The sequence below is a fragment of the Pelodiscus sinensis genome, chromosome 1, assembly GCF_049634645.1.
Source record: "Pelodiscus sinensis isolate JC-2024 chromosome 1, ASM4963464v1, whole genome shotgun sequence".
Lineage (NCBI taxonomy): Eukaryota > Metazoa > Chordata > Testudines > Trionychidae > Pelodiscus > Pelodiscus sinensis.
The window spans coordinates 176,145,966-176,160,212 of record NC_134711.1 but is presented as its reverse complement, the minus strand read 5'-3'; the positions used below and the strand labels follow the sequence as shown (position 1 = coordinate 176,160,212).

General features: G+C 40.1%; 1 protein-coding gene across 2 annotated transcripts in view; it reads right to left on the bottom strand.

Annotated features, from left to right (window-relative positions):
- NCAM2 (neural cell adhesion molecule 2) overlaps positions 1 to 14,247 on the bottom strand; it is a 547,839-nt gene that overhangs the window by 167,444 nt on the left and 366,148 nt on the right. For both annotated transcript variants that reach the window (XM_075910051.1, XM_006128839.4), the window contains exon 9: positions 5,018 to 5,168. In XM_075910051.1, the coding sequence (XP_075766166.1) occupies positions 5,018 to 5,168 (151 nt within the window). The remainder of the gene's footprint in view (positions 1 to 5,017; positions 5,169 to 14,247) is intronic.

Sequence of the window (14,247 nt, the reverse complement as noted above, 5' to 3'; positions counted from 1 at the left end):
TGGTGTTTAAAAATCCTTAGAAGCTGCAAAGACCAGTATTTGTTATTATTACTGAACTACTAAAAAAATTGATCAAAATCATAAAGAATTTGTTCTATACAAATTTTACAGAATCTCGTAAAGAATGACTCTTTCATCCTTTTGCTCTGGCTGGTACCCAATATTTTCTTAGCAGACATGAAAATGTGAATGCAGGACTGTTTGCCAGAGGCACTGACATCCAATATCGGACTGATGGCAATGTTTTCAACCTTTCTCATCCCCGTGCCAGAATTAAAGTAATATCAGCAACAATAACTGAACTCTAGTACGCAGATGCTTGTGCTGTAGTTGCACACTGAAAGAAGGATCTACAAATAGCCCTTAATTTCTTCTCTGAAGCTTGCAAAAGCCTAGGGCTAACTTTGAACATGAGCAAAACAAAAGTTCTCCACCAGCCACTTGTCAATCATCAGACCAGCAAGGGAGATCTACACTGACAAAGAAGAACTGGAAAATCTACAGAACTTTGACTACCTTGGCAGCTATTTCTCACAGAGGGCAGACATAGATGTTGAGATTCATCCCAGAATTTGCTGCACCAACCATGCCTTTGGCAGACTGTCTACCAGATGTTTAACAATCACAGCATCAGAAAACAAACTAGACTTTTAGATTGTAAACCAGTGAAAAATCACAACTCTCCTCTCTGGTTCCAAGAGTTGAACACCTGAAAAACCTGGATTGCTAGCACCAGCACTTCTTTCGGAAGATCCTCAACAGTAAGTGGGAGAATCACCACACTAATGCAAGTGTCCTTACAGAGGCTAACATCTTCAGCATAAAGGCCCTAATTATCTAGCATCAGCTGAATTAGAGCTGGCACAGAGGCTTGATATATGCTTACATAAACAGCTACTGTACAATTAATTCACCAAAGGATAAAGGAAACCAGAAGACAAAGAAATATATCCTCAAAATAAACACCAGGGAATGTGGCATCAACACCATACATTGGGGAACAGAAGCACAGGACTGGGATAACTGGCAAAAACTTATCAGAGGGAACGTCCATTTTTGAGGAAAATTGCCTTGCCCTGGGGGAAGAAAAATGCCAAGATAGATACCATTCATCAATCATGGCCCACCCCTAACTTCCAACACCACTTGTAATGTCTGCCAATGAGCTCAAGGATTGGGGCTCAAGGATTGAGGCTCCTCAGTCATCAGAGGACCCATACAAAATAAATGCCTTTGAAAATGATCATTCATGGTACAGCATAGTTGGCTGATTGAACAGTCTGTTTTATCAGCAGTGATATTCAGATTAAAAATTATCAAGTGACAAATTTGACTGGAAACAAGAAGCAGCTACTATATATGTTACATCAGCTACAGAGAAGGAATTTATTTGTGGATGTGAGAACTACAATTTGTTCTTGATTTTTTTGAAAAGATTGTTGTATATATAAAAAAAAGGAAGTGTCTCTTATGAAGTACTTTGAAGAGATAATTTTGTTAAAATAAACTTTTATGGAACTGGATGTCTTGGGAGATACTGGAATAAAGAGCCTTTCATCCCTAGGACACTAATTTAAATATGGTTAAGGTTAATAGCATTAATTATCATTTGACAAGAGCTCTGTGATCTGGGCAAATTAAGTTAACATCTCAGTTCATTTGCTGTGGACAGGGGCTCCCATGATAAAAGTCTACACTAAAAATGGCAATCAAATCAGAATGGCAGTAAGACAGAACTATTCTTTCATCACTAGAGGTGTTCCCTTCAAGTTATGAATAAGTTTCACTGTTTAGGCAATATACAGGAACTTTCATTCCTGCTATCAAAGAGCACTTGATCTGGAAATAAATGTTTGACTTCAGTTATTAGTCACACAGAACCATTCGCAAGTATGACAACCCCTTTCAAACTTTCAAAAAGTAATGTAAGATGTGTGGAGACTAGAGAGTCAATAAAATAGTCAAAGTGATATAGCATTTTCATCAAGTCTAATATGACAATGCTGAGTCAGGCCAAAACAACAAGTCATATATTATATATTTGAAATGTTGTCATCTTAAATTGTACTTATGTATTATGTGTACTAATAAACAAACAAACAAGCCCGCCAAGTAATATGCTGATGGGTAAAAAGATTTTTCACATTGACCTGTAGAAAGTTTCCTGGAATTTCAAATTGGTTTGAATAGTTAACCACATCCAGATTTAACACTAAATGCCAACAAACTTTCATTTTTAATACCTTCTAATTAGTTCTATTTAAACATTAAAAGTAAATACTACTACTACTGCCCCTCATTGAGAAGGAAGATTATACTACAGTTCAATTTAGGACATCTGCTATCGTTTTAAAACTCTCATTTTGACAGAGACTCTTGACTACATTATTCCATTTTATTCATCTAGAGATTGTTATTTTGCTCTTCAGTATTAATTTTGTGCTTCTAATGTGCTCTTAAGTTGCTGTAGCTTAAATGTTTCACATAATGTAGCCCAAGAACCCTTTCTATAATGGATAACACTACACACAAGTGAAATTGATATTTTAAAAAAGAGTAACACTTTATAATCTCAATTGAACAATGTATTTCATATCAACTTAGATCTGTATTATGGGAAAACAGATCTTAACTACAGGATTTTCAGAGTATTCATTTTTTCTTCCTTATACCAGCAGCACAGCAAATGCATTTGAAACTAAATACACAAAGGTATACACATTTTATGTGCACTGTGGGGTAACACTAAAATGTTAAAGGAAGGCATCATTTAAGAGAGTACATTAAGCATTAAGGCTATTTTTCATAATTCATCTTAACAGCTTCCACTATATTTGTCTTAAGAAACCACTCCATCTCCTGTATCCTGCACAAATTACTCACTCTAATTCATCAGTCTGATTTTTTTTTAAAGACTCCTATCAAAAAGAGTTGCACATATCACCTACAGTGATTATCTATGACAATACTTTAGGAGTCACTCAACTGGGATCCAGCAACAGCAATCTAAAAATTACTCATCTTCCCATCTTCCCCACTAAAGACCCAATCCAAGAACTACTACAGTCAATGGAAAGATTCCCATCTGACTTTCAGATGAGGCCCAATACAGCAATAATTTCAGATACCTGTGAAAAATATTCTATCATTGCTTGTATTCTATCATTCCATCAAATAACATTTTGTTTGGAAGTTGTGGAGTTGATGCATGGGGGAATGTGTCACACGTTTAACACTAAGAATGATTTTAACAAAAGCAGAAGACTTGCTGGGCATGAGATAGAGAGAGAGGAAGGGAATATGTGGAATATTTTTCCAGACATGTTTTAACTTTAGAAACTGCAGTTCCAGACTGAACTGATATGGATTGGTGCTTTATATTCCCCAAAAATTGCACCCACAGCTAGTCTCCATCAGCCTGAAAGTTATGAGAAAGTTAACAAGCTATAGTTTTTCCGGGATACCAGAAAAAAAACTCCGTCACATCCAGGGAGCGCGTTTGCTCTTCTGACATTTTTTGTGAAAGAGGAGATGCATTCTTTCACAAGCATGTCTTCCTCGTGCCACGAGGAAGAAGGACTCTTCTGAAAAAGGATGTTCTTTGAAAATTTGGCCCAGTGTAGATGGGCCAAATTTTGGGAAAGTCTCTTCCAAAAAACCTATCGGAAAAAGGTACGCAAATTGTGGCACGCAATTTGCATACCTTTTTGCAACAAAAAGCAGCAGTCTAGACATAGCCTCCATCACCAAAATATCAGTACAGGCAGTCCCCGGGTTACGTACAAGATAGGGACTGTAGGTTTGTTCTTAAGTTGAATCTGTATGTAAGTCGGAACTGGCGTCCAGATTCAGCCGCTGCTGAAACTGACCGCCAGTTCTGACTTGCATACAGATTCAACTTAAGAACCCCAAGCTTCCCCAAGTCAGCTGCTGCTGAAACTGATGAGCGCTGATTCCAGGAAGCCTGGGGCAGAGCAACTCTGCCTCGGGCTTCCTGTAGTCAGCGCTGGTCAGTTTCAGCAGCGGCTGACTTGGGGACGCCTGGGGCAGAGCAGCTGGGGTGCTGCTGGGTTGCTCCAGTAGTACCCCTCGGCGCTACTGGACCAACCCAGCAGCACCCCAGCTGCTCTGCCCCAGGCGTCCTGATTCAGCCACTGCTGAAACTGACCAGCAGCGCTGAATCAGGACCTGGGGCAGAACAGCTGGGGTGCTGCCGGGTTGGTCCAGTAGAGCCCAGAGCGGGTGCTGCAGGACCAATCCGCAGCGCCCCAGCTACTCTGCTCCAGGATCCAAAACAAAAGCCTGGTCTGCTGGGGGGGGCACAATATCCGCGCCCCCCCCCCCCCCCAGCAGACCAGGGACACGGGGAGCAGAGCAACAGCGGCAGCGGGGTGCCGCGCCTCTGAGGCTTTGCTCTGGCAAAGTCTCAGAGGCGCGGGACCCTCCCCCCCCCCCGCGGCTGCGGCTTCAGTCCCGGTGCCTGTGGTCTGCTGGGGACCGTCCCCAGCAGACCACAGGCACCGGGTCTCAAGCGGCAGCAGCAACGGTTCCCGCGCTTCTGAGGCTTTGCTCTGGCAAAGCCTCAGAAGCGCGGGAACCCGCCCGGTGCCCCTGGTCTGCTGGAGATGGTCTCCAGCAGACCAGGGGCACCGGAGCAGCTTACGAACGGGGCTTTCTCGCCCCGGAGCTCGCAGGTAGCAATCCGCTACCTCGACCTCCGGGGCGAGAAAGCTCCGTTCGTAAGTGCGGATCCAACATAAGTCGGATCCGCGTAAGTCGGGGACTGCCAGTATAGGTAAAACTCTGACCCTTATGAAATTAATGGCAAAAATCTCATTGGCCTCAGTGGAGTCAGAATTTCATTCTGTGTCTTCTGAATTGCTAACTTTGAAAGGACAATTTTTCTTAAATTATTGAGCTTACACATGAACTACCAGTAAATTTTGGTCTTCCATTATGAATGTACTTTTTTTCCTTTAAAACAAATTTAAAGAGATAACAAAATGTTAGAACTTACATTCAATATCAAGGTACATGCTCTTTTGATGCCCACCAATTCTACTTGCAGCTTCACAGTCATATCTGCCTGAATCTGACAACTTCACATCTTTAATATGCAGTGACGATTTTCCATGCTGCCCTTTGACTTCTATACGGCCATCTGGGCTCTGTTCACATTGATTCAAGAAAGAGAAAGGTTTTTTTTATGTAGATATATATGTATATGTGTATTTATTTATATATAAAACACAATGAATAATTAAGACTAATTGTACACTACTTGTGAAAACATCTCGTAACATATGGTGAAATAAATATAAATGAGTAAGCAATTTCAAAATCTAAAAAATGTACAAATTAACTAAAAAAGTTCTAAAGAAAAGATAAGGACTAATTCTAGACTTCATGGCTCAGACAATAAGTACCTGCTTAAAGGAACACTGCCAAATATCAGAGGGGTAGCCATGTTAGTCTGGATCTGCAAAAGTGACAAGGAGTCCTGTGGCACATTATAGGCGAAAAGATGCATTGGAGCATAAGCTTTCGTGGGCAAAGACCCACTTCGTCAGATGCATGTAGTGGAAATTTCCAGAGGCAGGTATAAATATGCAGGCTAGAGATAATAAAATTAATTCAGTCAGTGAGGGTGAGGCCCACTTCGTCATCTGCTAGAAATTTCTGGAAATTTCCACTACATGCATCTGACGAAGTGCGTCTTTGCCCACAAAAGATTATGCTCCAATACATCTGTTAGTCTATAAGGTGCCACAGGGCTTCTTGTCACTGTCAAGTAGTTAGCCTCCCACCCGCAATGGATTTTTAAAATTGATAAAATCTGATAAACATTGCGTATCTAATTTTGAAATAGCTTATTTGAAAATTGGGAGCATCTACACAGCACTTACTTCAAAATAGAATACTCTTCCTCCGACTTCCCTTATTCCTCGTACAATGAGGGTTACAAGAGTTGGAGTAAAAAGTCCTCTAGCTTGACAGTATTATGACATTATTTAGAAATAGCTACAGCTATGTAGACATACCCTTAAGTGTTCTTTTTATGGCAGCTAGTGTTGAAGGATTTTGTCTCTTTTCTTCATGATTATTTTCATAATTCACAGGATTGGTCACATTAGCACAATATAATATCAGCAATGTGTACTTTGGAACTGTTATATAAACAAAACTATGGTCCTGATTCCACCAGAGAATCCAATAGCACCAGCTGCATTTGTTATGCACAATCCCCAAGGTCAGTGGGATTCTGGATCAGTGCAGGGGTTTACACTAGTAGATGCCAGATGTGGTCTCCAAATCCCTCAAACTAGTGGAACTAAGAGAAGATTTCTATTTCCTACTATGTCAGTCTTTTGTTGCTGTAGGTTATATCAAAAAAGTGCATATCTTCAAGGCATCAAAATATTGAGACAATTGTCAGAATTTACAAAGTCAATAAAGAACTTGATCTTGATACCTCATTTTTTGTGCAATTATTTCTTTGTTGTGATCTTTTTTACATTTTTGCTTTCAATATAATATTTATTTGTATTTATTTGCAGAGAACATTTTCAATTTTTTGTTTTAATGTTTGTTAAAACTGATGGCTGTTATTTATTTGGACCCTCTTGGATTGATTCCTTAAAAAGTGAAACGAACAATTAATGGAGACTTCTATATCAGGTTGGTTCCCATTTAAAAAATAAATTGGGAAAACTCAGTGTTTCAGCAGTTTGACAATACATTCTGCTTTCCTGATTTTACCTTGCAAAGAGTAAATGGATCATATTAGGTAATATTTACTCAGACAACCTTACCACTTGTGAATATAACTTTACCTTAAAAAGTCACAAATACTTTAACAGCACTATCCATTCATTAACAATTAACACCCTAAGGGCATGTCTACATGGCAGGTCTAAAGCTGAAATAAGCTACACAACTTGAGCTATGTCAATTGCATAGATGAAGTCGAAATAGCTTATTTTGGCTTTTGGCACTGTCTCCACAGCAGGAAGTCCAAGGAAGAGCACTCTTCTTCCAACGTCCCTTACTCCTCATCAAATGAGGATTACAGGAATCAGAATAAGAGGTCCTCCACCTCAACATTATTTCAACAGTATGTCAAAATATCTGCTTGTAGTTTAGACACGGACTATGTTATTCTGAAATAACACTGCTGTGTAGACATATCCTAAAAGAGTAAGGTAATACAAATTAAAGGAAAAAAATGATGTGATGAATGAACAGGATGTAAGGCCTCATTTAGGGTTAATACCAGGGGATAACAACCTTGCATGCAGCTCCAATTAAAATATAGGTCCCTTTAATTAAACTTGAATTTGCTTAGTTATGAACAACCTATAGTAATAAACTTCTTCCTTAGAAGAATCTAAATCTAACATTTCAGATACAGTAGGTCAAAGTAATGAGAGATGACTTAAGGAAAATATTTGATCTGCACTATCTGTTGGTTTCTGAAAGGCCTGAAACAAGAAATAAAATTCTATTTAAAAAAATTCCATATAAACTATGAGAGACATTTTTATTGGTTTCTACCTTTTTTGGATGTGATATGATATATTCTCCTGAAAAACTGTAGTATATAATATTATCACTAAAATATATCTGTTAAAATTATTTTACTGGGTGTCCTTTTAAAAACAAATTTTGCTAATGTTTAACTATTTCCAGCAGTGGTCAGTACCACATCTTTCAGCATTTCTTCCATCAGATGATTTACATACTAGAAGATAGGAGTTTGTATCCCTTCCAATTCCTGGTGTGTGTTGGGAGGTATTTTACTGGTAATACTTATCTAATAGAACTGTGGATGTTTCCATTATTCAAACAAATAGGCTATCCCCTTTTTTTAAAATCACAAATAAAAGTGAAGGTATTTTCATTAAACAGTTGTACAATAGATTTCTCAATTTCTAACACCACATCTTGCAACCTGCCAAACTGGTAATTAGGGACTCAGTGTGTAACAAAGACCGAAAATGAGGGAAAAGAAAGAAATACTCACTGGAAAACTTAAGATGTTATCTGATTTATTTTTTTAATGTAAATAACACCTACATTACCTTTGTTCCCTGATTCTTTATTTTGGAAGTAAATCGATTTTAACAATGTTTCACACCACATGAGTCCAATGCAGGTGTGTTTAGGGTTAAAATGAATGATATTCTTCCAAATGAGACATATGACTATACAATACAAAAAAATATTTCTGTGTACTGTTAGAATAATCCCAATGTATCCACAGCTCATACTCTTGAAATCAATTGGGATTTGCCTAAGGACTTCAGGACAGGCTCTTCTGTGTATTTATAGCTTCATGATTACAGAAAAGGAAAATATATTACACACACATTCAATAGCATTACTTACAATAGTAAACATTATTAAGGAAACATGTAATTTAGGAAAAAGTTTATTTTATTACAATATTTTTCAATTAGTAAACAGAAGTCCATGGCAGGATATTAAGAGCATTTTTGCACAGTATAGTGATTATCACAACAGAAGTATGTAATAAATAAAACAAATCTTTTCTTTATAAATGTTGATCATTACACCTCATTGATCAATGGTTCAATTAGTGTCTATTTACTTTATTAGAAGAATAAGAAGTTATGACTATTTCCAAACTACCAGAAAAGGTCAGCAAGGCCATATCTCTATCAAATACTAAATACATTCAGTAGGCCAAATTCTTCTCTTTGTTACATCTGTGTAAACCCACAACTGTTAATCAGTTAGGGTATGTCTACACTACCCCGCTAGTTCGAACTAGCGGGGTAATGTATGCATACCAAACTTGCTAATGAAGCCCGGGATTTGAATTTCCCGGGCTTCATTAGCATAAAGCCGGCGCCGCCATTTTTAAAAGCCGGCTAGTGCGAACCCCGGGCTTCATTAGCAAGTTCGGTATGCATACATTACCCCGCTAGTTCAAACTAGCGGGGTAGTGTAGACATACCCTAAGACAGGTACACCTGCGATCAGAATTTACCCAAGCTAACTGCCTATAAAAGTGAATATTCTACTTTGTTAATCTACCACTCTGATATTGATGCTCTTAACCATATATAATGAGAAGCATATGACCATTTGAATAAAATTTGTTTTTTTCATTTCAGTGGGCTTTATCATTGGTTACTTTGTTTACCTTCCCATCAGTATGTCTTTATTAGGTTTGACAAGGGTATAGCTGGAGAAAATAAAATATTATGGTATATTTCTATGGAAAATATATTTCAAAAAATATATTATGGAAATATATTTCAAAAAATAAACTGGTAATCTTGCTATATATTTTAGAATCCATCTGTCTTTCTGTGCATCTATGAATCCATTAGTTCAGGATCTCCTAAACTGTAAGAGCAATGACCATCAAATTTGGTATACAACTTCCTCTTACCTTAACTTAAACCAAGGTCAGGATTTATTTGTGACTGGAAAATGTGACATGCCAGGAATGGGACTGTCTTCCATAACATGGAAGGGGAGGGGTAGAGAAAGGAGCAATGAGAAAGGGAGAGGCACAAGGAGTAGGGATGCAATACTGAGAGTGGCCACTGAGGGGCAGCTGCAGCACCAAGAAAGTGACCAGAAGGACTGAGCTCTGCCATCTTGCCCTGCCTCCAGAATGTATAAGTAGTCCCTCTGCCCTAAAGCTGGAGCCTCCCCAACCCCTGTGGAGAGCCTACAGGCCATGAAGTGGGGCCAATGGAGGAGATAGCAGCTCCTAGAGCCTTGTACCCCCCAGATAGCCTGCAGGTTGCATGTGAGGATGAAGGGGGGGGGGGCAGCTGGAGGGAGTACAGCACCTAGAGCCTGGCCCCTCCCAGATAGCCTGCAGGCTGGGGGGGGGGGGGGAATATCCACTGGAGGAAGGGGCAGCCCCTGGAAATTAGCCCCTTGCAGACAGCCCACAGGTCGCAGTGGGCAGTAGAAGAATGGCAGCTCCAGAGCCAGGCTCCCCCAGATAGCCTATAGGCAGTGGGGCGATAGCTGGGGGGGCGATCAGCCCCCCAGAGCCTAGTACCTCCACTGCCTGAAGGCCATGGGGGAGGGGGTCTACTGAAAGAGGGTCAACTCCCAGAGCTTGACCCCCTCACAGACAGCCTACAGGCCATGAGTGGCAGCTAGGGAGGATTAGTACACGAGATCCTGGGCCCTTGCAGCAGCCTGCAGGCCATGGCAGGAGAGGACCTGGAGGCTTGGGTCAGCTCCCCGGAACCTCACCCCCCAGACAGCCTGCAGGCAGCAGGGGAAGCACTGAGGGAGTAGTCCCTGGAGTTTCACCCCCTTCCCCACACACATAGGCTATGTCTACACTGGCCCCTTTTCCAGAAGGGGCATGTTAATTTCAGCGATCGTAATAGGGAAATCCGCGGGGGATTTAAATATCCCCCGCGGCATTTAAATAAAAATGTCCGCCGCTTTTTTCCGGCTTTTAGAAAAGCCGGAAAAGAGCGTCTACATTGGCCCCGATCCTCCGGAAAAAGCGCCCTTTTCCAGAGGATCTTATTCCTACTTCAAATAAGATCCTCCAGAAAAGGGCGCTTTTTCCGGAGGATCAGGGCCAGTGTAGATGCTCTTTTCCAGCTTTTCTAAAAGCCGGAAAAAAGCGGCGGACATTTTTATTTAAATGCCGCGGGGGATATTTAAATTCCCTGCGGATTTCCCTATTACGATCGCTGAAATTAACATGCCCCTTCCGGAAAAGGGGCCAGTGTAGACGTAGCCATAGCCTGCTAGCCATGGTGGGGGAGGGGCTGGAGACTGGGGTCACTTCAACAGCCTGCTGTTAAAGACCTGAGCAATGCTGGTTACATTTGCTAGTGTGTATTTATTAATCTGCATTGACATAATTTGATAATTAGAAAATATGTGTTATAATGTTTTGTTCACTGCTATTTCAATTTCATTGTGTTTCTCAGGAAATTAGTTGACAGACCTTTATGCTGAGACTAGTGGTTCAAAATGCTTTTATGTCACTGATACCTACCAAAATTACTTTAAAATGTCAATAAACTGAGTAAATGTGTAATGTGTAATAAAATATAGTGCCTGCTATTAAAATAGACAGAATTTGTCCAGAGATACCACATTAATACCACAGCTATCTTCTATACTTACTATAGAAAATATCTATGTGGGTTGTGAGCTAAGATATCATTATGTGGTGACTGCTGTCAAATGCTGAGTTGAAAGGGACCACTTTGTATTTGTATTTCTGAAACATCAAAGAGTGAAAGTCATTCCTCTTTGAAGTTATTCTGTAGCCATCAGTAATCAGTTTTATGTTCAGAGCTGTAACAGTCTTATCTAGTAGATCTTAAAAGCTGAGTTTGGACACAGGTAATTGAAGTTAGTGATATACTAACTATAACTTTTAATTAGCAAATAGATGAATGTAAACAGTCTGGCACTTTCCAGGAAGCAAATGCCAATGTAAGTTGTTAATAACGATCAGCAATAGTTTATGTCATGGCAATATCATTTCTGGTTGCTAAAAGTGGCAGATTCACTTTTCAGGAGATAACTATAAATGATAACTGCATTTTATATATGCTTTTTCATAAAAGTAACATAAAACGCTTCATCTTCCTTCAGGAAAAAAAAGGAATATAAACTATCCAAACTGCTACGTGCCTCAGATCTCTTATTCCAGGTACTTGCAACTCACCTAGCAACATTGTCAAACTATCCAGCCACTCTCTTAGCCAGTGGAGGAATCTGTCCTATCTCGAGGACTCTCCTTCTGCGCCACTATCCCTACGAATATGATTCAGTTCTGTGGAATCCTATTTTCACCACCTCCGCCTGAAGGAATATTTCTAACACACTGTGTACAAAACACTGACCTTGCTGCTCCTCCACCCCCACCAATCCCACAAGAGGAAGGCTTCTGTGTGGACTCCTAGTGATGGTCGTAATGAGAGTCTTGATTTCTACATCTTCTGCGTCCACAAACGTGCTCAAACTGACATTGTAAGCAAACAACATATAACACATAACCTCAGTCATGCAGAACGCAATGCTATACACAGCCTCAAAAACAATGCTAACATCATAATCAAAGAGGCTGACAAAGGAGGCACTGTAGTCATCATGAATGGAACAGATTATGAACAGCAGGCAAACAGACAACTCACCAATACCAGATTCTATAAGCCTCTCTCCTGTGATCCCACTAAAGAATACCAAAGAACCTGAAACAACTGCTCATGAAGATCTCTGATGCTGCTAAGGATCAACTTTACACTAACCCCCCCAATTCCCGACCAGGAGTTTTCTATCTGCTAACCAAGATACACAAACCTGGAAATCCCGTACGACCCATCATCTCAAGGATTGGCACACTTACAACAGGATTATCTGACTATACTGACTCCCTCTTCAGACCCTATGCTACCAGCACTCCTAGCTACTTCCGCAACACCACTAACTTCCTGAGGAAACTACAAAACATCAGTAATCTACCTGAAAATACCATCCTGGCCACTATGGATGTCGAAGCTCTTTACACCAACATTCCACATGAAGATGGATTACAGGCCATCAGAAACACTATCTCCAATGACAGCACTGCAAACCTGATTACAGAGCTCTGCAACTTTTTCCTCACCTACAACTACATCTGATTCAAGTCAGAAGAATAGCCATGGGCAAAACTGCATGGCACCACAATATGCCAACATTTTTATGGTTGACCTTGAACAACATTTCCTCAGCTCTCACCTCCTAACACCCTTACTTTACTTACCCTACATCGATGACATCTTCATCATATGGACCAATGAGAAAGAGACCCTTGAAGAATTTCACAAGGATTTCTATTTCTACCTCACCATCAACCTCCGTCTGGATCAGTCCACACGTGAAATCCACTTCCTGGACACCACAATATAATTAAATAATGGACAAATCTATTTCCACCACCCTATACCGGAAACCAACCAACCGCTACACTTACCTTCATGCCTCTAGCTTCCATCCCAGACACATTTCTCAATCTATTGTATACAGCTGAGCCCTAAGATGCAACCCGATTTGCTCTGATTCTACAGACAGACACAAACATCTACAGGATCTATATAGAGCATTCCTAAAACTGAAATACCCACCTGGAGAAGTAAAAAAAAAAAAAAAAAAAACAGACTGACAGAGCCAAAAAAGTACCCAGACATAAACTACTTCAAGACAGACCCAAAACAGAAAACAATAGAATTCCATTTGTCATTACCTACAACCCACAATTTAAATCCCTCCAACGCATTATCCACAATCTACAACCTATCTTGGAAAAGATCCCTCATTTTCAGAGGCCTTTGGGGAAAGGACTATTCTTGCTTACAGACAACCCCCTAACCAAAAACAAATTCTTTCCAGTAACCACGCTACACAGATACATCATAAGGATTCAGGAACCAACCCATGCAATCAACCCCAGTGCCAACTCTGCCCTCACATCTATGCAAGTGATTTCATCACTGGACCCAACCACATCAGCTACCAAATCAGAGGCTCATTTAACTACACATCTACTAATGTGATCTATGCCATCAAATGTCAGCAATGCCCCACTGCGATACATATTGGACAAACTGGACAGTATCTACGGGAAAGAATTAATGGACACAAATCAGATATCCGAAAAGGCAACACACAAAAACCTGTTGGGGAACATTTTAACCTCCCTGGTCACTCATTAAGGGATCTGCAAGTTGCTGTTTTGTTTCAGACCAATTCCACGAGCCAAATACACAGAGAAGGATTGGAACTCCACTTCATTCTCAAGTTTAACTCTCATGCAAATGGTCTAAATCATGATATCCGATATCTCACACATTATCAAACAACCAAACAATGAAGGTGCCAATGGTTCTTGATGTCTGTGTAGAATCTGGTGTTAGTACTCTTCATTTCCTAGTGCAAACTAATGGTTCTACCCAATGTCTTCTTCCCTGCCCCCTCCAATTTTTTTCCTTCCTCTCTCCCCTCCCTCCTTCCCTTATTTATTCTTGGTTCTGGAGTTCCAACACTCTGGTCATCTGAAGAAGAAGTAGTGCCCACGAAAGCTCATGATACCATCTACATATTTTGTTAGTCTTTAAAGTGTTACCAGACTATTAGTTGTTTTTTAAGTTTTTCCTGTTACAGACTAACTCGGCTACCCCTCTGAAACTATAAAACATAATTGTCATCTAAAGCTTTCTCCCATGCAAAACTTGCTAG